General features: G+C 38.7%; 3 protein-coding genes across 4 annotated transcripts; 2 read left to right on the top strand and 1 right to left on the bottom strand.

Moving 5' to 3' along the window:
• Positions 1-175: 175 nt before the first annotated feature.
• On the top strand, positions 176-4,900 carry LOC120009253 (probable pre-mRNA-splicing factor ATP-dependent RNA helicase DEAH5). The gene is made up of 2 exons (XM_038859751.1): positions 176-3,568; positions 4,362-4,900. Exons 1-2 carry the CDS (start codon positions 408-410, stop codon positions 4,753-4,755), a joined length of 3,555 nt encoding a protein of 1,184 aa, XP_038715679.1. The 5' UTR covers positions 176-407; the 3' UTR covers positions 4,756-4,900.
• Positions 4,901-6,244: 1,344 nt separating this feature from the next.
• On the top strand, positions 6,245-7,864 carry LOC120009792. The gene has a single exon (XM_038860495.1). It carries the CDS (start codon positions 6,376-6,378, stop codon positions 7,636-7,638), a length of 1,263 nt encoding a protein of 420 aa, XP_038716423.1. The 5' UTR covers positions 6,245-6,375; the 3' UTR covers positions 7,639-7,864.
• A 940-nt stretch (positions 7,865-8,804) lies between these two features.
• LOC120009118 (auxin response factor 5) lies at positions 8,805-15,629 on the bottom strand. 2 transcript variants are annotated; one of them, XM_038859578.1, is made up of 14 exons: positions 14,753-15,629; positions 14,481-14,593; positions 13,277-13,375; positions 13,107-13,163; positions 12,825-12,977; positions 12,644-12,728; positions 12,476-12,566; positions 11,834-11,998; positions 11,596-11,718; positions 11,419-11,494; positions 11,166-11,268; positions 9,768-11,047; positions 9,438-9,628; positions 8,805-9,349 (listed from the first exon to the last, which is right to left on the bottom strand). In XM_038859578.1, exons 1-14 carry the CDS (start codon positions 14,856-14,858, stop codon positions 9,226-9,228), a joined length of 2,766 nt encoding a protein of 921 aa, XP_038715506.1. In that variant the 5' UTR covers positions 14,859-15,629; the 3' UTR covers positions 8,805-9,225. The 2 variants fall into 2 exon arrangements, with proteins under 2 accessions (XP_038715506.1, XP_038715505.1); XM_038859577.1 differs by having other exon boundaries at positions 11,133-11,268; positions 14,753-15,618.
• Positions 15,630-23,420: the final 7,791 nt, after the last annotated feature.

Below are 23,420 nucleotides of genomic sequence, written 5' to 3' on the forward strand. Positions count from 1 at the left end.
CCGTGTAGAAAATAATGTTGAAAATGCTGGAGGTATGAGAGTTGAACGTGCCACCCCTCTCATTTTACATATGTATATGCCCAATATCAAGTTTAAAAGTCCTTTTGCTACTGGTTTAAGCTGCAAAATCATATATATTGGGCTTGCTTATACATAATTTATCATATTAATCACATAAATTTTTATTTTTTTATTCGTCAAGTATCACTGCTGTTAAACGGCGACGTTTCAGTGAAGCGGACACCGAACCCTAACGAGAGCTCGAGGAAGAAGAAGTAACATCTGACATATGCATCTCGAAGCTTCTTGATTTAGCAGAGGCCAAACAACCCTAATCTTTGTAAGTCTCCATCAAATATCTTCTCTCCCATATTTTTCCGTCCAATTCATCGTGTTCTCATACTGTAATGGCTGCACCTACCGACGATGGTTTAAAGAAGCTAGAATACCTCTCTCTCGTCTCCAAAGTCTGCAACGAACTCGAAACGCATATAGGCGTTGCTGACAAAGTGTTAGCCGAGTTCATCACCGAATTGGGGAGGGATTCGGAGACGGTGGACGAATTCGATGCGAAACTGAAGGAAAACGGCGCCGAGATGCCTGATTACTTCGTCCGTACATTGCTGACCATCATTCACGCCATCCTCCCGCACAAGCCCAAATCGGAGAAGGAATCCAAGAAGGGAAGCGATAAGAAGACCAAGTATGGCGCTTTAGCGATTGAAGATGGTAAGGAGAGAGTGAAGGAGCTCGAAAAGGAAATTGACATGGAGACTCGGGAGCGGCGAAGGGAAAAAGAGGAGCGGGAAGATGGTGCTATTAGGCGCAGAGACAGAGACAGGAGGGATAGGGATGGAGATGGAGGCAGGGATAGGAATGTGGATAGGGACAGTGACAGACGCAGAGATAGATATAATAGAGAAGATAGGCATAGAGAGAGGGATTACGAAGAGGATGATGTTAGGGATAGAGGGAGGCATCGGGATCGGCATGACAGGCATAGAAGGGATGGTTATGAAGAGAATGGAGATGTTAGAGAGGATGGTGAACACAATAGGGACAGAAGGAATGGGGAATACCGTACAGATGAGCCTGAATTGTATAAGGTGTATGCAGGGAGGGTATCAAGAGTGATGGACAGTGGATGCTTTGTGCAATTGAATGACATTAGAGGGAAGGAGGGATTGGTTCATGTTTCCCAGATGGCAACTAGGAGAATTGGGAATGCCAAGGATGTTGTGAAGCGGGATCAGGAGGTTTATGTGAAGGTGATTTCAGTTTCAGGCCAGAAGTTGAGCTTGTCTATGAGGGATGTTGATCAGAATACTGGGAAGGATTTGCTTCCGATAAAGAAGAGCTCAGACCCTGATGCATACAGGAGTAACCCATCAGGGTCGAGGGATGGGCCATTGACAAGGACAGGGCTTTCGGGGATCAGGATTATGGAGGATGATGATTCTGTTCCATCACGCAGGCCGCTGAAAAGAATGAGCTCCCCTGAGAAATGGGAGGCCAAACAATTGATTGCTTCAGGAGTTTTGAGCATTCAAGAATATCCAATGTATGATGATGAAGGGGATGGAGTATTGTATCAGGAAGAGGGTGCTGAAGAGGAGCTTGAAATTGAGATGAATGATGATGAACCAGCTTTTCTGCAAGGCCAGACCAGGTACTCTGTAGATATGTCACCCGTGAAGATCTTTAAGAATCCAGAAGGATCTTTGAGCCGTGCTGCAGCACTCCAATCTGCACTCATAAAAGAACGGAGAGAAGTTCGGGAACAACAGCAAAGGACAATGCTTGATTCGATACCAAAGGATCTTAACCGTCCTTGGGAAGACCCAATGCCAGAGACTGGTGAGAGACATCTTGCACAGGAGCTTAGAGGTGTCGGGTTGTCGGCTTATGACATGCCCGAATGGAAGAAGGATGCTTTTGGGAAAGCATTGACCTTTGGGCAGAGATCAAAACTCTCCCTCCAGGAACAAAGGCAGAGCTTGCCAATTTACAAGTTAAAGAAAGAGTTGATTCAGGCTGTGCATGACAATCAAGTTCTCGTAGTCATTGGTGAGACTGGTTCAGGTAAGACTACACAGGTAACACAATATCTTGCTGAGGCAGGTTACACTACAAGGGGTAAGATTGGGTGTACTCAACCCCGTAGGGTAGCTGCTATGTCTGTTGCTAAGAGGGTCGCTGAAGAATTTGGTTGTCGTCTTGGGGAGGAAGTTGGGTACGCTATTCGTTTTGAGGATTGCACTGGACCAGATACTGTAATCAAGTATATGACCGATGGTATGCTTCTTAGAGAGATTCTGATTGATGAGAATCTCTCCCAGTACTCTGTCATTATGCTTGATGAAGCTCATGAAAGGACAATCCACACTGATGTTCTCTTTGGATTGCTGAAAAAACTTGTAAAGCGGAGACCTGATCTTCGTTTGATCGTCACATCGGCCACATTAGATGCAGAGAAGTTTTCTGGGTATTTCTTTAGCTGTAATATCTTCACAATTCCTGGGAGAACTTTTCCAGTGGAGATACTCTACACAAAACAGCCAGAAAGTGATTATCTGGATGCATCTTTGATCACTGTCCTACAGATCCACTTGACAGAACCTGAAGGTGACATACTTCTCTTCTTGACTGGTCAGGAAGAGATTGATTTCGCATGCCAGTCTCTTTTTGAGAGGATGAAAGGACTTGGTAAAAATGTTCCTGAATTGATTATTCTACCCGTTTATAGTGCCCTTCCTAGTGAAATGCAGTCGAGAATATTTGACCCTGCTCCCCCGGGGAAGAGGAAAGTGGTTGTGGCCACCAATATTGCCGAGGCTTCTTTAACCATAGATGGTATTTTTTATGTGATTGATCCTGGTTTTGCAAAACAAAATGTATATAATCCTAAGCAAGGGCTTGATTCTCTGGTCATAACCCCAATTTCACAGGCCTCAGCCAAGCAACGAGCAGGACGTGCTGGTCGTACCGGGCCTGGGAAATGTTACCGCCTCTACACTGAGAGTGCCTATCGAAATGAAATGTCCCCTACCTCGATTCCAGAAATCCAAAGGATCAACCTAGGGTTTACCACGCTCACAATGAAAGCCATGGGAATAAATGATCTCCTGTCTTTTGATTTTATGGATCCACCTTCACCCCAGGCTCTTATTTCTGCCATGGAACAGTTGTACAGTTTAGGAGCTCTGGATGAAGAGGGGCTTCTGACTAAATTGGGTAGAAAAATGGCAGAATTTCCTCTGGATCCACCACTATCTAAGATGTTATTGGCCAGCGTTGACCTTGGCTGTAGTGATGAAATCTTGACAATGATTGCCATGATTCAAACTGGGAACATCTTCTACAGGCCAAGGGAAAAACAAGCCCAAGCAGATCAGAAAAAGGCCAAGTTTTTCCAACCTGAGGGAGACCATTTGACTTTACTTGCTGTGTATGAGGCTTGGAAAGCAAAAAATTTCTCTGGGCCTTGGTGTTTTGAGAACTTCGTACAGTCTCGATCCTTGAGAAGGGCGCAGGATGTCAGAAAACAGCTTCTCTCTATCATGGATAAGTGAGTTCATCTAACTTCTATTTGTTTTAATCCCAAGACTGTTGTTTTCTGCTGTTCTTTACTTAATGTGTGTGTGTGTGTGTGTGTGTGTTTTCTTTTTTGGCTTCCTAAAACATATTTTTGTCAGATGTCTTTGTAACAGTCCATGTGTAAAAATGTCAACAGATTCTATTAGGTTGTCCAAAAATTGTATATAGCCTTTGTGAGTCCCCAAAGTCCCACATTGAATATGTGTAGATTGGCTCAATACTACATCCTTAAGACTATGACCTTAACTTTGTGGGCTCTTTTTGAGGGTGAAGTCGTGAGGCCTTGTTGGCCAAAGCGAAAAATTCATTGCAAGATTGGATCAGGGTGTTTCAACTAGTATGAGGGCAAGAAACCCACATGGTCACGGGCCAAATATAGGGGATCTTTGGCCTATGGAGAGGACATGGATGAGGGAGGGTGAATTGAAATCTGACAAGGAGGTCAGTGATTTGAGTGGAGGGTATTGCATCACGCTAAAATCTCGCATTAGATATGTGGAGAATGTCTCAATACTAGCTTTGTAAATCATGACCTTCCTGGTGAGGAATTTTATTCTTTTAATATGATGTTGGTTTCACCACTGCAAATCTGGAAGCGATAATTGTGAATTATTTGCTGCCTGCATTATGTAGTGAACCAGGCTGTGAGTTATTCAACTTATTCTTGTTTTTCATGCCATTTCTGCAGTGATGTAGGAACAGTGCTTCAAGAAATATGATTTGCTTAAATTGTGGTCCTAACTCTTACTGATGATGCATTTCAGGTACAAGTTGGATGTTGTGAGTGCTGGAAAGAATTTCACCAAAATAAGGAAGGCGATCACAGGAGGGTTCTTTTTCCATGCAGCTAGGAAGGACCCGCAGGAAGGTTATCGAACCCTAGTTGAAAACCAGCCAGTTTATATCCATCCTAGCAGTGCCCTATTCCAGAGACAGCCAGACTGGGTTATCTACCACGAGCTGGTAATGACCACCAAGGAGTACATGCGTGAAGTAACAGTTATAGATCCCAAGTGGCTTGTGGAACTTGCACCAAGATTCTTTAAGGTGTCTGATCCCACGAAAATGAGCAAGCGCAAGCGTCAAGAACGCATTGAACCTCTCTACGACAGATATCATGAGCCAAATTCATGGCGTCTTAGCAAACGTCGTGCATGAGTCCTTATGCTATCATTGTCAACTGATGTTGGATATCTCTGATTTTTTTTGTAAATGTATATATTATCTACATGGTTAACAAGCCAATTTTTTCCCCATCTACGCCCCATCAATACTATTTTTTTTAGCTTTTTCTCGAGGTATACTATAAGTTCTCCATTGAGTGTTATCATGCTTGATCATTATGGACCTTGGCTGTGAAAGAGGAACAGGAGACACTATCAATGGGTTATATTCGATGGAATGCTGACTGTTGCAAGTTGCAGGAGTGGTTTCCAGTGATGAAGGCTTGGATTGCTCTTCATAATGTTATCTTTATAGCATCTATCATCTGAAATTTTTTTAACATTAAATATTATTGGCCACTGTAGAACCATTTTGCTTTCTGGGACCTGAAACCTATCTGGCTATCAATACATATACATTTTTTTTACTTGGTTTAGCATATTTCTTGGAAATTTTTGCGTCTGAATGCATACATATATATACATTTTCTTTCCCACAGGTGTTGGAAGGGTCTATGCCCTTTACTGGAGATCTTTACAAGTCTGGAAACACTTGAACAGCATCCTGCATCTTCTTGTCTATGGATTTTTATAGTTTTGATTCAAGGACTGCAAAAGGTTGTCAAATTTAATGTAGGTATATTGACCTATTGTAAAGTCCAAGGAGGCAGAAATGGTTAGTTGTATTGTAAATTGTGCACAAGTTTCTTTTTCTTTAAACCTTTGTTGTCCTGATTTCCAAATAATTAGTCAATCTGCTTCCATGGATTACCAACTCCAACATTGTTTTTACAGGATTTGGAAAACTAAGAGCAGATCTAGCAACATTTCTTCTTTATTTTACACCCACTACCCCCTTCTTTTTTCCTTTCCACCATCTGTCACGTGACTTGCACTTCTTTATCAATCAGTGTTTATGATTATATAATTATTACATTACCTGTAATTTAGGGTCTTTTTGTCTTTGATGCATTAATATCATAACAAGAGAGCACCATTTTCCCTTTTCTTTCTTTTTTTCCTGGTTTTTACATTTTTTGTCTGTTGATATGGATGTATATATGATTTATAAAATTTGACAGAAAATTAAAATAAAAAAAAAACTAAAATTTCAAATACTAATGTAATTGTTCAAGGAAATTCATTGAAGTACAGAAATTCAAATTATTTCTATAAATTGTAAAAATTTATTGAACTTTATTAGGGTTGTCAGGGTTAGTTGAGTTTTTCATTCAACTTGCTTAAGTAAAACCAAAAAGATCATAAACCCTGTTATATTATATCAATAAACCACAATCACCATCTCAATATATCTTTCAATTTCTTTTTCCCTGGATAAATAAATTACATCTCTTTTTGACAATAAATAATTAACAATAAAGATGCCTTATTATTTGTTTTTATTAATTGAACATAAGAGTTGCAGTAATGGAGGAGTAGTTGTAAATACTAAATAGTAAAAGCAATTCTTATCACATACCGAACCGACAATGCCTTGTCTTAATCTAACTTTTAAATCCCATATTCACAAAGAGAAAAAAAATCTCTACTTGATCTACTTGTGAATCTCACTCTCAAGCTCTCTCTCTGTGTGTCCGGGAGTGAACCAACCAAGATGGGCTCAGTTTCACTGAAGATTGGAGATGGAACAGCCAGATTCAAGAGAGCTACTCTGTGTTCATCGGCTGTTAACATTCTCATGCTCTTCTCTGTCATAACCACAAATCTCTTTGCCCTCTATGCCTTTACATATGCCCCAAAACACCATCAAAACCACCCACTTCTTCAAACCCAGAAGAACATGTCTTTAATCTCTGAACATCTAGCTCTGATCCTCAGAGAAATCGATTCTTCTCAAAGAAAGCTCGCCAAGATTGAAAAAGAGATTCTGGGTTATGACTCAATTGATGTTTCCAGACCCAATATGGCAAGTGAGCTCAAGTTGTTTCTACAGCACCATCAGCTCCCACTGGGGAAAGATTCAAAAACTGGGATCACAGAAATGGTGGCTTCTGTGGGTCATTCTTGTGAGAAATCTGCGGACTTGCTATCTCAGTACATGACTTACAAGATCTCTGGGCCTTGTCCTGATGATTGGAGCCTTGGTCAGAAGCTGATTTTGCGGGGATGTGAACCTTTGCCGAGAAGGAGATGCCTGGGCAAGACCGTACCAAAGGTGGGTCTTTCTCCTTTTCCTATTTCACTTTGGAAACCTGTTAGTGAAAAGGTTGCTACTTGGAGTGGTCTTGGTTGCAAGAATTTTAATTGTGTGAATAGCAAGAAATCTAGTAGGGAATGCGCTGCTTGCTTTGATTTGGTTAATGGGTCTGAGACTCAGAGGTTTTTGAAGCCTAGAAGTAAGAATGATTTTGTTATTGATGATGTCTTGTCCTTGGGAGGTGGAGGAATCAGAATTGGATTTGATATTGGAGGTGGGTCTGGAACCTTTGCTGCTAGAATGGCAGAGAGGAATGTGACTGTGATCACCAATACTTTGAATGTTGATGCCCCAATTAGTGAATTTGTTGCTGCAAGAGGCCTTTTCCCTTTGTACTTGAGTTTAGATCATAGGTTTCCGTTCTATGACAATATATTCGATTTGGTTCATGCTGGGAGTGGATTAGACGTTGGTGAGAAACCAGAAAAGATGGAATTCTTAATGTTTGATATCGATCGCGTTTTGAGGGCTGGTGGACTGTTTTGGCTGGATAACTTCTACTGTGCCAATGATGATAAGAAGAGGGCTTTGACTGTTTTGATAGAGCGGTTTGGCTATAAGAAGCTGAAATGGGTTGTTGGGGAGAAGTTAGAAGTAAATGGTTCTGGAAAATCAGAAGTTTATCTGTCAGCTGTACTACAGAAGCCAGTGAGGGTTTGATGATATGGAGATTTTACATGAAACTCAAAGAGGTAAGAATACATTTCCCGTCAGTAGCTTTCTTCACACCGAATTTTGTGTGACTTTGAATTGAATATCCTTGTGCAATTTGTTTAAATGAAGAATAAGTACCTCAATTATTTTATAGTCAGATATGCAAATGGACGGGAGGATTATATCCGTTTTGTAACTTAAAAACTCTTGATTATTTGAATCCTTTAGTTTAGGTTGTCGAATGTCTTACTTATTTCGATAATAACCTGTTAAGAAATGAAATGTCGTAATGCACTATCGAATCTTTTGAGGTAGGGAAATTTTTTGTTAGAATTCAATCATGTCCTTCTATGATCTTGATTCGACAAAGCTTAACTTCTCTGTGAAATGCACACGTTGGGATTTTTCTTTGAGGATTCTGTTGTGCAAGGAACATATTATTTTGGATGCTGCTGTGATATGTATGTGATTTTTACTTACAGGGAAGAAAAAAAAAAGATTTGCAATTTTAAGGCTCTACTTATTTCATTGGAAGGCAAAATCCTGCAGTTATCTATAGTGTAAATAAACCATCCTTATATCAGTCGGATGAGCGAGTGTATGTAATGTATGACAGTAATGACACTGTGAGGGCATATTGCCCAGAAATAAACTTGTTGCTGAAATCAAGAAATCGTCTTGTTTTTGGAAAATTTTCAGAACATTTTTAACAGTTTTTACTTGAGTATAGGCTATGTTCACTTGTTTCACTTTGTTACTATCATCAACACCTAACTTAGAAAGATGACCTACTGAACGGAACAATAGATAGATTTTGTTAGCTGCTTGGGTGATAGCTTAGTTGATAAATCTCTCTAAAGCCAAACCTCGGGAGGTTTTGAGTATGATTTCTATTGAGAGTATACTCTTGTTGCCATGTGCTAAGTTTTGATCAAATTTACCCTGTCGTGAGGTATTAAACTTCCAACGGGCAAGCTTCTAGATTTTAATGGGTGGTCATTTTTGCAGTTCAACCACTACAGATCCTTGTGCATTGGCAACTTCAGAAAAATGAATGAAAAGCAACACATGGTTTGGTAAAGTAGTTGAAAATAACATATTACATACATACATAACATATTATAGTGCAGACATAACATATTACAGTTGTAATACCTTTAAAGACACCAAACTATAAATAAGAGTCCACAATGCTCTATTTCAAACCACATCAAAATACGCTTGTTCGTGATTCAATACACTTCCACTGTAGTGTTCGAGTAGATCGAAAGATCTTGGACACGTACTGGGTCTTTAAGTACTATTTCCACATTCCCTTGACCAAATCCACCCACATTTTCTTGGTTATGACTTAGGAGGTACAAAGGATGAGAAGAATTAACATTCATAAGAGTTTCTAAAATGCAAACCGTTCCCCGTTAATACAACACACTCCAGCTTATAGAAAGCTTGAATCTGAATAACAATCTGCTAGCGATTGGTTGCCATCATTACTGGTTGTATTGAAGCTGTCGCGGTTACAGGGTCGTATGAAGGCCAAGCCCACTGCAAGGTCTTTCACCTCACAGAATTTAAATGAAGGGTGAGGGGCTCCTAGTCGCAGCCATTAACGCCTTGCATTGCAGCACTATTCAGAAGCTTCATTCCTTCCGCACTCATCTGCTGAACTTCTGAAGGTGATAGAATCCTGATGCAGCGTACACAGCCTACGAATTCCCTGCAAGGACATGGCCGCCACCAGAAACCAGTTACCGACATTGCTCATGTTTTTAGATAGCACATAATTTAAGATAAATTGAACTTACTCCCAAGGATCGTCCCCAATGAGCAGAACATCATTCTCGTAATCCACGTACACCAACTTCCAACCTGACCCTCTTGGATTGTTAAGTAGCCCCTCAAGTCCAAACATGCATTCGATCGCGGAGCATAATTCATCGTAGTTCTTAAAGTTTGTGACATCAATTGATCTTCCGACGGATCCTGCCTTCTGAACCTGTCAAAACAAATGCAAATTCATCAGCTCAAGTCCCTGCAACAATGCACATGACACCCAGCATATCATATGTATCTATCTATGCCTCAACTAGCATACAATCCCATTTCCCATTTCTGAGAAAGTATGAGGAAAATACCTTTGTATATGTTCGTACGCGAGGAGCTACTTGTTGCCATGAACTATTCTGCAAAAAGGTACTCTCATCAAAATCCACATTACTAGAAGATGTACCACCAGAGCTGTCCGGGAAGTCTTGACGAGAGAAAGCTTGAGAGTCTGGAAGGCTTGTTGAGGTAATCTGAGACTGAACATCCTGGCTGGAGCTGAAGTTTCCAACCAAACATTCGGAAGCATTTGGGAAATCAGAATCCTTCAATGTACAGAACTCATCCAGAATGGCACTGGAAACAGAAGGATCAATCACAGCACTTCCACCATTGTTGAGACAACCATATATCCCACTTTGATTATTGCTCTCATCGGATAAATCCCTCAGTCCGTTCGAATTAAGGCTACATGGGTCTTGCTGAGCTAACTGAGTGAGTTCGTTAGCTTGGGATAAATATCTCAAGTTATTCAGTTGCGGATCCCACATTTCTGGACTCAATGAAGGTAGAGAGGGATTAATGACTTCAGGGAACACTACTGAGGAGTCTTGCAAACCCAAAGGGCCGTCGGATTTGTACATCCCACTGAGAGGTTGGCACGAAGGATGCAAAATCCAATCATCATTGCACTGAAAAGGAGGAAAGCTATTTATACTATTAGAACCAGCTTGGGCGAGAGTATTTTGTTGGGAATTAAGAGCTGGTGATTCTAACCGCTGCTGCACAGACCATAGATTAGACTGCGGCAACGAACCCAGATTTGGATTGGGAAATGTTAGGTGGTTTACAAAGTTCTGTGAATTCAATGGAGTTACTGAAGGCCTTTCCTCAATGCACTCTCCTATAGTGGTTAGCTGGCTTAACTGATCTGTTGCATTCTCAGGTTCTAACTTTAGATTCTCAGTAACGCCAGTAACTGGTGTTTCATTTCTATCTTTGTTCGAAGGAAGTAATTTCGTTGCATCCGACTTCATACCTTCAGATTGGTCAAGAGAAACATGGGAGGACTTTTGATCGGACACTGGCAAGTTCTGCGACGACCTAATCTGAAGATTTTGATTTGTCATTGCCTGCATCGCATTGAGATCTTCTCCTACAGCTCCATGTGCTACAGAATTGTGTTGGTGGGAAGATGTGAACTGATGGGACGATGCAAATGCACCGGGATAGTTAACTGGAGGTCTCCCAAGCATCTTAATCAGTTGCTCAGAATACATGTTTGAACCCAAGTATGAGGAATTCCCAATTCCACCTTCTGGAACCTGGATGAGTGGTCTTTTTACTAAACTTCCCCATTCAGTTTCTGATCCTGGCAATATAAACCCAACCATAATGAAAAACATCAGATAAATTGATGAGGAGGGAAAAGCAAGAAACTAAGAACAAAAACTGACCAAAAAATCCGGTATGAAATGGCCGTTTGAGACCTGAGGTCAGAGAGGGAAAAATGAAGAGGCTTTCAGGAGTTTCAACTTCCCAAGAACAAACCCTGTTCTGTTTATCGGAACACCCCGGCTCATCCCATTCTACCTGATAATAAAACAGATATCAGTAATTCAACTACAGAACCGGTAGAGAAGTGAAACAAATTCTAGATGTCTGGTTCGAAATTGAAACATGAGACTAGACAACATTACAAAAGAACAAAACGTAGTCAAACCCAGAATTACTGTACTGCACCTGAAGATTTCGCCACTTAGAACCAGGCCACCTCAGAGGATCTAAGTCACTAATACCAACTATGGTACCCATATATCTGCAAAAGAGATGACAGAGCGATCATATTTTTCACATTCCAGGAGAAGTGAAAATGCATAGCAAAATAATGTAAGAGGGTAAAATGATCCAGAATATTACCTGCGTTTCCCTGACTCTTCCGTTTCAAACATCATTCCAAACCTCATGCCAACTGAGATTTGTGTCCCATACACAGACTTTCGGTACTTGGCCAAAGGAATAACAAACTCTGAAGTGCATGCCCTACATGCAAGTACATGTACAGAGTATGATCAATATCAAATTCAGAGAACAAAATTAAGTGGGCTCAACGAAGTAAAAAAAAATGAAACTATGCATGGCATACACTGATACACACCTTGGATTGTAAAAGATTGTAAACGAGCTTCGATTTTCTGCAGCATGAGCTGCAGCAGCGAGTACACCAATATGCATGCTATCAGCAGAGAGAACGGACGAAGGTAAGGTTGTTTGTTGACGATTTGCACGTCTTACGCCGACCAACAACTGTGACTTCTCATTCCTTCAACATTGGCGAAATGCGCTTGTTAAACTCATAAAGCAAGATTAAACAACATGAGAGGTTCTCAAACCATTTTTTATGCCGTGCACAAGTTAATTACTGGTTGGCTTTAAAGTGTTCAGCAACCAATATCAAACATCCAATACAATCTGATACGGGAAGGAGGACTATTTGTCATAAAATACTAGGCCCAACCCTCTGGAACAATCATCCCTAATATGTTTCAAAAGAGCAAAAAATGGGCCATTATGAGATAGTATTTATAAACAGTTGGACCAAGCAAAAGGAAGAGATCATTAACTGGAATCAATTGCATTGTTTTTGTATCAGCTTGTAACCAAAAACCACTGGTTAACAGATTATAAGGAGGCATGTTCCAAATTCATAGGCACTGCAAAAACCAGTTGTCTTCAAATATAGCTTTCTGCTTTCAACTTACATGAAAAGAGCATTTAAAAATATGCAACTAGAAGTCACCTGATAAACAAAACCGAGTCACCCGCCCTTAGCCTTTTAGAACCAACGAATGAGCTCCAGCCAGTTGTGAGAAGGTGTCGCTTTGGCTGCCCTGCATAGAGACAAAAAAGAAACTTAAAAAGAAACAATATCAACAATTGCATAAACAAAATGCAGAAGAATCCTCACCGCGGTATATATGACGAAATGTCCATGTATTATCATGTAAGTCTCGAACAAGAAGCTCTTGAGTTGGTGGTTGCAATGTGTAATCCTGAAGTAGATGAAAAATATAGAGTAATTTGATATAGCAGTCCACCATTCCATTAAAATTTGCTGACATTTTCACCAGATAAGATAAAATCCTCACCAATGGAGGAAAGAGCTTTTCTGCTGCTCTGCGAGGCACTGAGAATCCTCCATGTGTACTTGTATCACTTGCAGTTAAGGTTTTGCAGAAAAATTCACTTGGATGTTTGCTGGACTTTATTCCAAAGTCTGGTACGGGGAATACATCTCTTTCCTAAATGGAAGAAAATTCATAATCAGATAGCATAGAAACATCTCTACTCTCCTCTTTCTGAATAGTCGACCATATAGACCCACAGGGAAACCTTATAGACAACTACAGGAGTCTGGTGGACGAGCTTACCGAGTTCACAGGTTGAAGGATCATTTGCGCATAAATTTCATCCGTGTCTTTGTCTGCCTATACAGGACAAATGTAAACCAATTCGAAATCATATATGTTACAATAAAGTAGACAAACAATACATACATATGCAGAGGCCATATCAGTATTAAGCCAGAGAAGAGACATACATGCAGAGTGACATTGTGGACTTGACACAGCAACTGAGATGGAAGATTTGGATGGTTCGGAATTTGTGATGTTGCCTGTCTCCTGGTGGAATATGCTACCTACTTACACCAGCAAAAGAATGTATGTTAGTCTAACAGATCGTGATAAAAAGTTATCAATAAATTAACAACAAGAAATGTTATCTTTGAACCAGAAAATGGAAAAGCTGAAAGGCTATTATGGAGCCACTTCAAGGAAAGCAAGCTAAACCTATCAAATCTTTAAATCTCAAACAAGCAGATAACAGGGCAACGCAACGCAACGAACACAATCAATACAGGCCTAGTTTGTCCACAGTTGCGAATGAAGAACCACTCTTCATTCAACAGGAACTCTATTCATTTTCAATTCAGATTTATTCATTTTCCAATTTCATTCCTATAAAAACCCCTACAACATCAATTAAAATTCCACGATAAGACTATTCAATTTCTGGCTCGGCACACTTCAAAACCTAGTATGGAAGAGTGACAGCACACAAGGTGAGAAATCAAAATCACATGCAAACTTAGGTTAGTTATCAGTATCCATCCTAAACTTAGGCTTGGATCGCGAAGATGAAAGAAAAGGAAGTGACGTTTATTAGGTGGTGTTTGGGCATGTTCTGTAAAGCAAGATGTTTGGGTAAAACCTAACCTTGCTAGAGAGAAAGAGAAAGACAATTGAGGTATGAGTTATGAAGGGGAAGGGGTTGAGGAGGAATACTCTAATTTGGGTGGTTAATAAAAACACCTCAAGTGAGGCGTGTGATGCAGTTTTCCAACCTTCTTGAAACTCACACTTATTTTGCCAAACAAGATTTTACGAGGTATTTTTCTCCTCCCCCACCTCTTCACACCTCTAAAAGCAGCTTTTCCCAGTCCCATAGGGAAAGAAATAGGCTTACTAGAAAATCTCACTAACTCCCTTAGTTCCCAGAAAAAATGGTTTTCAGCTGCGCTTTTTAAGGCTTCAAAATTAAAGGTATGAAACTAATGGTAAGTTTTCATGATCTCCATCATCTCTGCGCACATATACTTTTGTTTCACATCCTCAACCCAACAGCTACTTAAAGAAACACACCAGCTCAGTAAAGAACAAGTTGTTCCTGTTAACAAGCAAAAGACGAGAAGCATGTAAGGTGATTGCTTCCTTGAAGCAAATTAGCCAAAATAAATGCAAAACCTGCTCGCTGTGTCCTTGAGGGAAGTAATACGCCAGACTCCCAACCTGAGGCAATGAAACAAGAGGGCCAGCACAGGCATGCCACAACTCTGAATTTAATGGCTTCCGGGTCCCTGGAATTAAACCAGAAACTAAGATTTAGAAGCAATTAATGTGGACCAACTTTAGTCTGTATCTTCAAAATTAAAGCTTTTCCATTTCAATCTGCAGATAAGAGCAAAACCAAACTCCAAGAAACAAGGAAAATATGATATTTAAGAAAGGAAACTCACCAGATTGATCCTGCATTTCCTTCAATAACTTCATTTCCTCAACAAATGTTGACTGTGACCCAGTAACCAGACCACCTGCTTTGATACTTTCTTCAACAGAACCCATTATGATGTCTCTGCGGCTTCTCCACCACAACTACAACCAGAGCAACTCAATATAGAAACCCATCTTCCTCCTTGACAGTCAAAAACTATTTCTCCTAGAATCCCAATGGATCGTGTTCACAAAATTGATACGACCCACAACATCAAATCAGATACTTGTTCAAATCCGAAAGAGCAAAAGAAGGTTCATGATCGATCCATATCATGGAATCTCATATTTCACCAAAAAGACCAGTCAAATTTGAGACACAAAGCCGAAGCCAAACCCCGAGACCAGAATCAAAGAAACAAAACCTGCAAAAAGGTAACTTTAAGGTGGGACTAGGACACAACAAGAAATCCCATCAGTTTGCATCAAAGCACGCGGATCAAAGCATGAATGATCTCTCTGATGTTTATATCTCCCAAAGAAACCGACCTCTCAATATACCCCTCCACTCCCCCCTCTCTCACTCTCCTCCTTCTCTCTCTCTCTAAATTACACTATTGTCAAAATACACAACACATGTATATTTGATCAGAAGTAGAAAGAGTGTGCAAGCTCTTATCCTGCGCACACACTTTCTGTATATGGCGATTCCGTTGCAGCTTTAAACTATCAAAACTAGTTTTTTTTTCTCAAAAAAAAAAACCCTTTATGAACAGAGTCAGAAATATATTTATATTTAATAGAAGATCATATAGCAAGACTAGCAGCACACGAAACCGAAACCCCAGTACAGACTACAGAGAGAAAAATAGACTTTCATTTACACTATTTTGAAAAATACAGAGGGAGGGAGAGAAGTGTTGTAAGAAAAAGCAAAGAATGTCAGTCAATTCTGCCGCGCACTTTAGCATTGCCTTTATCTTTATCGATCTTGATCGATTCATTTTTCACCTGCTCTGCTAAAATTCCTTAAAGCGAAAGAAAAAAATTAATTATTTTCTCATTTGTATATATCTGGGAAAATGATTAACAGAGAAAGTGGCAAAAGAGAGAGGCTTTTTTCTGTGCCTTTTTCCCACCAGCCCATCACGCGTGCGGTTCACGACAAATTAATGGCAGAAACTGACACGTGTCGAGCCCCTGTCTGGTCCGTCACGATCACTGCTTCACCGGCAATGCACGGTAATTGTCTCCTGTGCGGCGGGTTTCTTTGACCATTCGCGAGATTGCGTGTTCCAGGATCTAACGGCTGTCCTTTGATTATTTATTGTGTTACTTTATTTTCATGGCTAGGTAGGGCATATTATTATTTTTGGTCCGATGCCATGTCACTTAGCTTACATTACAAGTTAAATCCTAGTAATGTCATATGGTTTGTATATAATTCCATATACTTAGTAACCATACATTGTTTTTTTTCTGATTCCTATTTATCGTAATCAAACCATACCCTGCCTAACTTTTACATATCTTTATCCAAACGTGAAATAATCCTGACGTGACTTGTAACGTCTCGTAATGTGATTTATAAGAAAAACTCAATATTTTTTTTGATCTCTTGTATTATTGGTAACAGGTCAGGAAAAATAAACTTGTGCGGTCTCAATGTATTAAAAGTGAATCGGCAAACCCAAACAGACAATTTTATTGATTTCGGTGGGTTGAGATTCTTGATAATTGAATAAGTTTATCTTTCGTAAAGCGATTATCATGTTATCCTTCCAATGTACATTTTAACATAATTTGTTGTTTAGTGATAAAAAAAAATATTTTAATGAATCTTAAAGTTGTCAAAATTACTTAAAAGGTTGCTTAGAAGAGTTTATACACAATTGCCAAACAATTTTAAAGGTGTTTGGTGGAGCATGAAAGCCAAATTGTTTAGTAAGTCAACAACAATAATTAAAAAAGTGAATTAAAAAAAATGAAAGCTCCAAGTCAATATCATGATTTCTAATCAAAGATTTGGGTTCAAATTATATTCCATCAACTACGACTAGAAATTGGAATTAATTTCATTGATTTGAGATGTGAAGAGAAAACACTTTGGATGGATGGAATCATCCACCAAAAAGAAGAAGAAGGGAAAAAAAAAAAAACAAGGGAAAAAAAGAGAGAGGGAGGTGGGGGTTGATGGGTCATGCCATGTACATGAAATGATGTAAAATGATATAATGATGTAAAACACTTTATACGTGTATATATATATGTACATAAATTCTCTTATCTAAATGTCCGCAACTTAATAACTTGAGCACTCCATTTTTTAAGTGTTTTTAAAAGTGAAATGATAAATGGACCCAATATTTTGAGTCCCATATATTTCAAATCAATAATAAAATTAAGGTGCGTAAATTAATATAACTTCCAGATATCCGCATAAGATAACTCCCGTGTATATATATGTAATATGTATGCATAAGTTGAGTACGCATGCCTAAAGGGGTGGGGTCACGCACGCTTCTCCAATAGGATCAAATCAATCCACATAACGACAAAAACCCGGTTGTCCCGTGTACCAAAGTTTCTCATTCTGCCTGGCTTTTAGACTTTAGAGGCCTTTTTAGGCTTTTTCCTTATCCCGAGAGAATAAAAGACTCGGCCTTTTTCACCAATGTGGGCCCATGGGCCTTATTTATTTCTAATTTTTCAATTATTATGAAAGTGAAACTCAAATATCCAAACTCACCCTCGACAATATTTTTCTTTTTTGGGAGACGGATTCGATATGCGGAGGATGGGGTGTCGCCACCCATTATTAGGGCAAACACTCATGAGTCGTGCCTATCTTCGCTAAGTCAAATGTTTATGAGAAACACATTTGAAGCAATCAAATTTCAATATGACAATACCCAAAATATCATCCGCTAGGATCTTGACACATGACGAAATATAGGGCTATTCAAATAAAACCGTCAAAATCGAAACCGAAATGATTGATCGATTTTTTATAATACAAAATTACACATTTCTCTACTAAAAATTGAATCGAACCGATCCGATAAAAAACCAAAAAAATCGACCGTTTAATAAGTTATTTTCATGTTAAAAAACCCCCAAAAACCCGACCGCAAACACCCCTAACGAAATATATTGATCTAAAATGTCAATCGAGAAATTTTCTCGGCCACCGATCAAGATAGACTTGAGGATTCCAATTGAGGAGCAGGCACTTGAAGGGCACATGTAAGGTACGACAACTAAGAACAAACCATCTCAGCAAGATTGAAATGCCCCTTCCTTTACAGACCTAGATTATCCTCGGAGACATATAAAAGGGGACATCTGATCTTGAACCCTTCACTTTTACTTGATAATAGAGAGGTAGTGAGAGTTTCAAACATTTTTCAATTAATAGTTTACTGACTTGAACGTCGGAGAGATCCTCAAACACACTCTCAGGACCACTTTTAACTTATGTGTTTATACTTCCCACCATCCTCAGTAATACCGACGATATCATCTAACATCAGTCCTACCGCTTGATACTTCATCAATGCCTAAAATAATTTTGGACGTAATCAATATTTCTGGCTTTTATATATATCACATTCGTAAATGAATAGGCAGGTTTTTTTTTTTTTGTTAATTTGAGTTAAAAAAAAAAGTCGAAAAAACTAAATTAAATTAATACTAATCAATTATGCAGAAATCCCCAAGACGCACGGATTCTAAAAAAAATACTGGTTTGACACGTGACGAGGCATGTGCTCCGCGCAAGCATTTATGCGGATGTGGATTACAATCAGACGGTCATGATTTGACGAGTGGCACGCGAAGGTTGAGAAAGAGAGCGCGCTCTGTTCAATGGGCTTTGGAAATTAAACTCGCCGTATTCTCAGTTTATTTACTTCCCCAAATTTAAGCATCGATACTGTCAAATCAGCTTCTCCATCAAACACCGTCGATTCCCATACACGTGTCAACCATGCACGCCATCAAATCTCACAGTGGTCCAGTGATTTATTTAGTCATAAGCAGGTATATCTTCGATGCGGGAGGGACCATCCTAAATATACTGTATTAGCAATCATGTGAACGTGGGGTCCATGATCATTCCATCAATAGTCGGTCGCTAATAATAATTGATTTTGGACAATGCGTGATGATTAGCAATGTAAAACAAAACCAATGACACCAATCATAGTTTGCAATTATATTCCCTTCTATTTTGCATATGATAGCAAACAATATTATGCAAACATTAAAGGAAAACCTATCTGCCATAAACTGATTAACATGGGTGGTTGAATTGGATAAGCTTTATGGGTCGTTAGATGTTAAGAGTGATTTGCCCTAAATTTAGTGCAAATCAGGTAGACCGTCTGGTTGATTTCGGTTCGCAAATGTACAGGATAATAGTATGGTACATTGTGTGTAGAATGTTGGCCGGATCAAACCGATATTTCATAATTTAACTTATTTTAGGTTGACTTATGATGAATTTGGACTCTATACACAGCTAAATAACTATGATAACCAAAAACACAATCCAAATTGGACGGTGAATTGTGTAAACTTTAGAGAACAAACAAATGGGTTGAGATTATTATGGAGATCACATAAATCTTTGGATATTTACATGATATCGAATTATATATTAAAGGAGAATACTATTGAGTGGATGATGGGGTCCATGAGTGTGATAACACAATACAAAGAGTGTAAAAAGTTGAAAACAAGCGTGGTATGAGAGGGGAACATTGAAGCAGGGTAGCATGTCGGGACCAAAGGAGACATTTACCCTTATGAGTTGTACTGGTCGTGAGAGTGTTATAAAGTATTTCGAAAACTCTAAATGGCCCAATTCTTTCTTTTTAACCCAACAAATCTAAAATCTAGGTGGTACCTAGATGGCATGCTTAGTAAACATGTCAACATAGAATGAATTATTGACATGACGTACATTTTTGAAAATCAAATTTCTCTCATCTGTCTCACTCTTATAATGTTTAAAATTTGGAAATCAAATATTTATTCTTTTATCTCCCTCTTTCATTTTCTCTTCCCCTTTCATGATTTCATCATCACTCATTTAAGCACAAATAAATAAGTCAATCGTTCATATTCACAGATTATATTGAAAAAGAGTGTGATTACATTGTTTTTTTCATACAAACATGCGATTACGTTATTTTTTGTCATGCAGACCTACGATTACATTGTTTTTGTTTGCCACAAACATGTTATTACACTACTTTTTTGTCATACAAAAATACAATTACACTGTTTTTTTTTTGTCAAATTTCCAAACCAATGTAAATTGTCAAATTTTTAGAATAATGTAAAATGTCAAATTTATCAAAACAATGTAATTTCTAGTTTTATCATATAAAAGCTGCAGAAAAATAGTCTACATACCAATCAAGAATAACAAGGTAAAACAAATTGTCTCAAAAGCATATTTCATTCAAATGGATGTCAAACACAGTGTTACATTGTTTTCGATACAATGTAACCTCTAAAATATTTTTTCAAAAAGAGCAATAAACAAATTACACTGTTACTGAAGGTGGCTGGAGAGTTGCTATAGGTGGAGGTAGATAGATACATGGATCGACGAATTACGTTATTTTTAAACAATGTAATTTGCAATGGGTTGCTGGATTTCGATAACTATATGGCCAGAAAATGAGTGGGTAAGGTGTACATTGATGTGAGGTTGCCGGAGATGTCGTCGGAGGTGGCCGAATTCTGACAGTTATCTGGGCAAAAAATGAGTGGGTAAGGTGTGCCTTGACGTGCGATTGCAGGAGATGTCATCAGAGGTGGCCGGATTGACTCGATTTGTGTTGCGATTAACTCCTCCTTTGGGTGCTTTTTTCCCGACAATACGAGAGGCGATGGGTGGTGTGAAGGGTCAGAAAATGAACGTGGTGATCGGACGCTTCCGTTGGGTGGTTGGACAGAGGAGCTCCGGTGGGTAATGGTGGTTCTCATGAGGGTGGGAGGGAGAAAAGCAGAGAGGAGAGAGAAAGGGGAAAATAGAATAAAAAAGGAGAGAGAGTGGGTGTTATATAGAGACAAAGATGCTGATGTGGCATGCCATGTAGGATTGGGATAAATTGAGAGGATTTTTGTTGAGCCATTTAGCACTATCGTAAGTATTTTAATCGAATTATAGTCTTGTTGGTTTTAGGCCCCACTTCCGATGAGGATTAGGAGACCCATTTTTACGCGTATGAATTTTGACATAGTCTTACATATTGGCAACATGGTGCGGGCTATTCTAGCGTCTTGAGATTTAAGCTCACTCAGTTGTCTGAATGACATATTGAGCTGAGCGGTTTATCATTCCCAAAAAAAAAAGGTGTTATGAGTGAGAGGAAATCAGTCAAATGAAAGCCCATGGGCTCCATTTTCTAAATTAGAAAGTCACTGCTTCTCAAATCTAAAAATCCAAAGCCCAAAACAGCATAGGCCGGCCCTAGTCTGAAGAATAGGTAGCTGAGCGCCTGAGCTCTATATGTATGTAGGTACAGGCCCAACCTATTCACCAATCACACGTGGCATGCTATTGCTTGTAAACTATCCCTAGAGGGCCCAGTTCTAGGCTTTTGGTTTAAGGCTTAACCGAAGCAAGTCCGGCCAGATTTTCATTTTCAGTCTACAGTCCATTAGCATTTAAGGCCCATGAGATAAATTTTCGGGTTTTCTTTGACAAAGCCTATTCACAGGAATAGTTCAACAGAAATCACTTGAAAGGAGGACTTAATGGTCAAATTAAAGAAGGGAGTCAAACTCCAGTAGCCATTAATAGAATTTGAAAAAACTTATTCTTTATATGGTCTAAACACGGATCCTTAGACCCCATGCACATAAATTTATCACCCGACCACATGATAAATTTGATAAAAAAAAAAACCAACGCGTGACCATAATCACCGCATATTATAAACCCCTTTCCATGATTACCGATGGCTGTCATCAAACAAGGTAACAACTATACGTCTATACCTCATGTCAAAGTGTGCGAGCCTTGGACCTAGAACAGACAATACTCAAATTGGATTAGATTGAACTTAAACGTATAAATCACATGATTGGTACTTGATGTGTGGACATTTTTATGATCTAACAATATGTATGATTACATTCCATCAATTCAGCACCCTCTATATCTCATTACAGCTAGACGAGACACATGTCAATAGTGTAACACAAATTTGCGGCCACTGATTTCGCCAAAATCTAGTTTGTTTAATATTTATTAAGTGTGAAGAGCATCGAATTAATGGTAGTTTGTCAATCAATTTTATCAGGATTTGGGTTTGTAAGTACATTCTCTTTGGACCCCTTTTGTACTTATCATGTGATCGGCATCGCTGTAGCAGGCCATATATATATATATATATAGAGAGAGAGAGAGAGAGAGAGAGAGATTATATAGACCCATCACCATTTTTACTTTTTAGCATTTTCATGATATCATCATCATCGTCAAATGTGGGGTCTATTTTGATCAACTGCCCACATTTCTCAAGGTCCCACTCTTGATTCGATTCCAAGATTTATAATTAAGCAAGATTACATTTACATGCATTTTATACGTAATTAAGAAAAAACAAAATCATAGGTTGGTGAATGATTATGTGTTCGATCTGCCAAACTCTCCTTATAATCCGCTCTTATAACATGCTTCCTATATATCTATTTTAGCTTTTAAAAAAATGAGTTTTTCTTTAATTCCTTTTTTTTTTTTATATATAAACAGATCAAGATATATGTATATATCATCAAATAAGAGCCAAACACAAAGACAACGGGGCATCCAAAGATGGCCTATGTGAAGAACATGAGTAGCAGGGAAAGATAACAACAAAGAAAAAACATCAACTAAATATACCTAGTTAAGAAAAGAGGAGAACAACAGAAATATGCTATCCGTGACTTTGCAATTAGATTTTGTCACTATTGAAATTGATGATTGAAGTAGATATATGATCGATGATAGGGGACCCAGCTTTGATAACGATGGAGAAACTGGCAGCATTGTCCTTCCTCTTTTGGTGGCGGAGAATGAAGAAGTTAGCTTGATTGATCTGGTGCAGTTGGCTTAAACTCAGCTTCAATTATGTTGTAATGGCGATTTTGGTCTGTCCACTGCTTTCAACTGGATGTTAGTGTTGTGGTGGGATGCCAATTGAGGAGACCTGTGTTTTATAACTAAGAACGACAACATAAAAATTTGTTATTTGGACATATAATACGGCTTAAAACAAGACTTTTTGTCAAATGTTAACTCGAACAAAACTTGGTATTTTGTCATCATTTTGATACGAAACGTTCTATGAAATCTAAACTATCAAATTAAACATTTAAAAACAATAAATAAAATACAACAATTACCTTTAATGGTTTAGAACAAACATAGTATTTCAGCATCATTTTTCTCTTACATGTACAAACAATACATATATCTAATATATGTATGTGTGTGTATGTGTGTATATATATATATATATATATATACACATATATTCGAGAATAGGTACATAATTAACAACTTCGAATCTTTTGTTTGGTTTACCTTCCATATTCATTTGACCTACCCCCCTCTCTCTCTCTCTCTCTCTCTCTCTCTCTCTCTCTCTCTCTCTCTCTCTCTCCATGTTGAGAAGTGATTCATCTCTT

Source organism: Tripterygium wilfordii, chromosome 11, assembly GCF_013401445.1.
Source record: "Tripterygium wilfordii isolate XIE 37 chromosome 11, ASM1340144v1, whole genome shotgun sequence".
NCBI classification, from domain to species: domain Eukaryota; kingdom Viridiplantae; phylum Streptophyta; class Magnoliopsida; order Celastrales; family Celastraceae; genus Tripterygium; species Tripterygium wilfordii.

Excerpts from the sequence above, each read along its gene's own strand:
- LOC120009118 (XM_038859577.1), bottom strand. The coding sequence starts at position 14,858 with ATGGGTTCTGTTGAAGAAAGTATCAAAGCAGGTGGTCTGGTTACTGGG. Across the intron at positions 12,729-12,824 it reads AAAAGCTCTTTCCTCCATTG|GATTACACATTGCAACCACC; the intron begins GTGAGGATTTTA and ends CATCTACTTCAG. Across the intron at positions 11,269-11,418 it reads CTAAGTGGCGAAATCTTCAG|GTAGAATGGGATGAGCCGGG; the intron begins GTGCAGTACAGT and ends TTTTATTATCAG.
- LOC120009253 (XM_038859751.1), top strand. The coding sequence starts at position 408 with ATGGCTGCACCTACCGACGATGGTTTAAAGAAGCTAGAATACCTCTCT. Across the intron at positions 3,569-4,361 it reads CTTCTCTCTATCATGGATAA|GTACAAGTTGGATGTTGTGA; the intron begins GTGAGTTCATCT and ends GATGCATTTCAG.
- LOC120009792 (XM_038860495.1), top strand. The coding sequence starts at position 6,376 with ATGGGCTCAGTTTCACTGAAGATTGGAGATGGAACAGCCAGATTCAAG.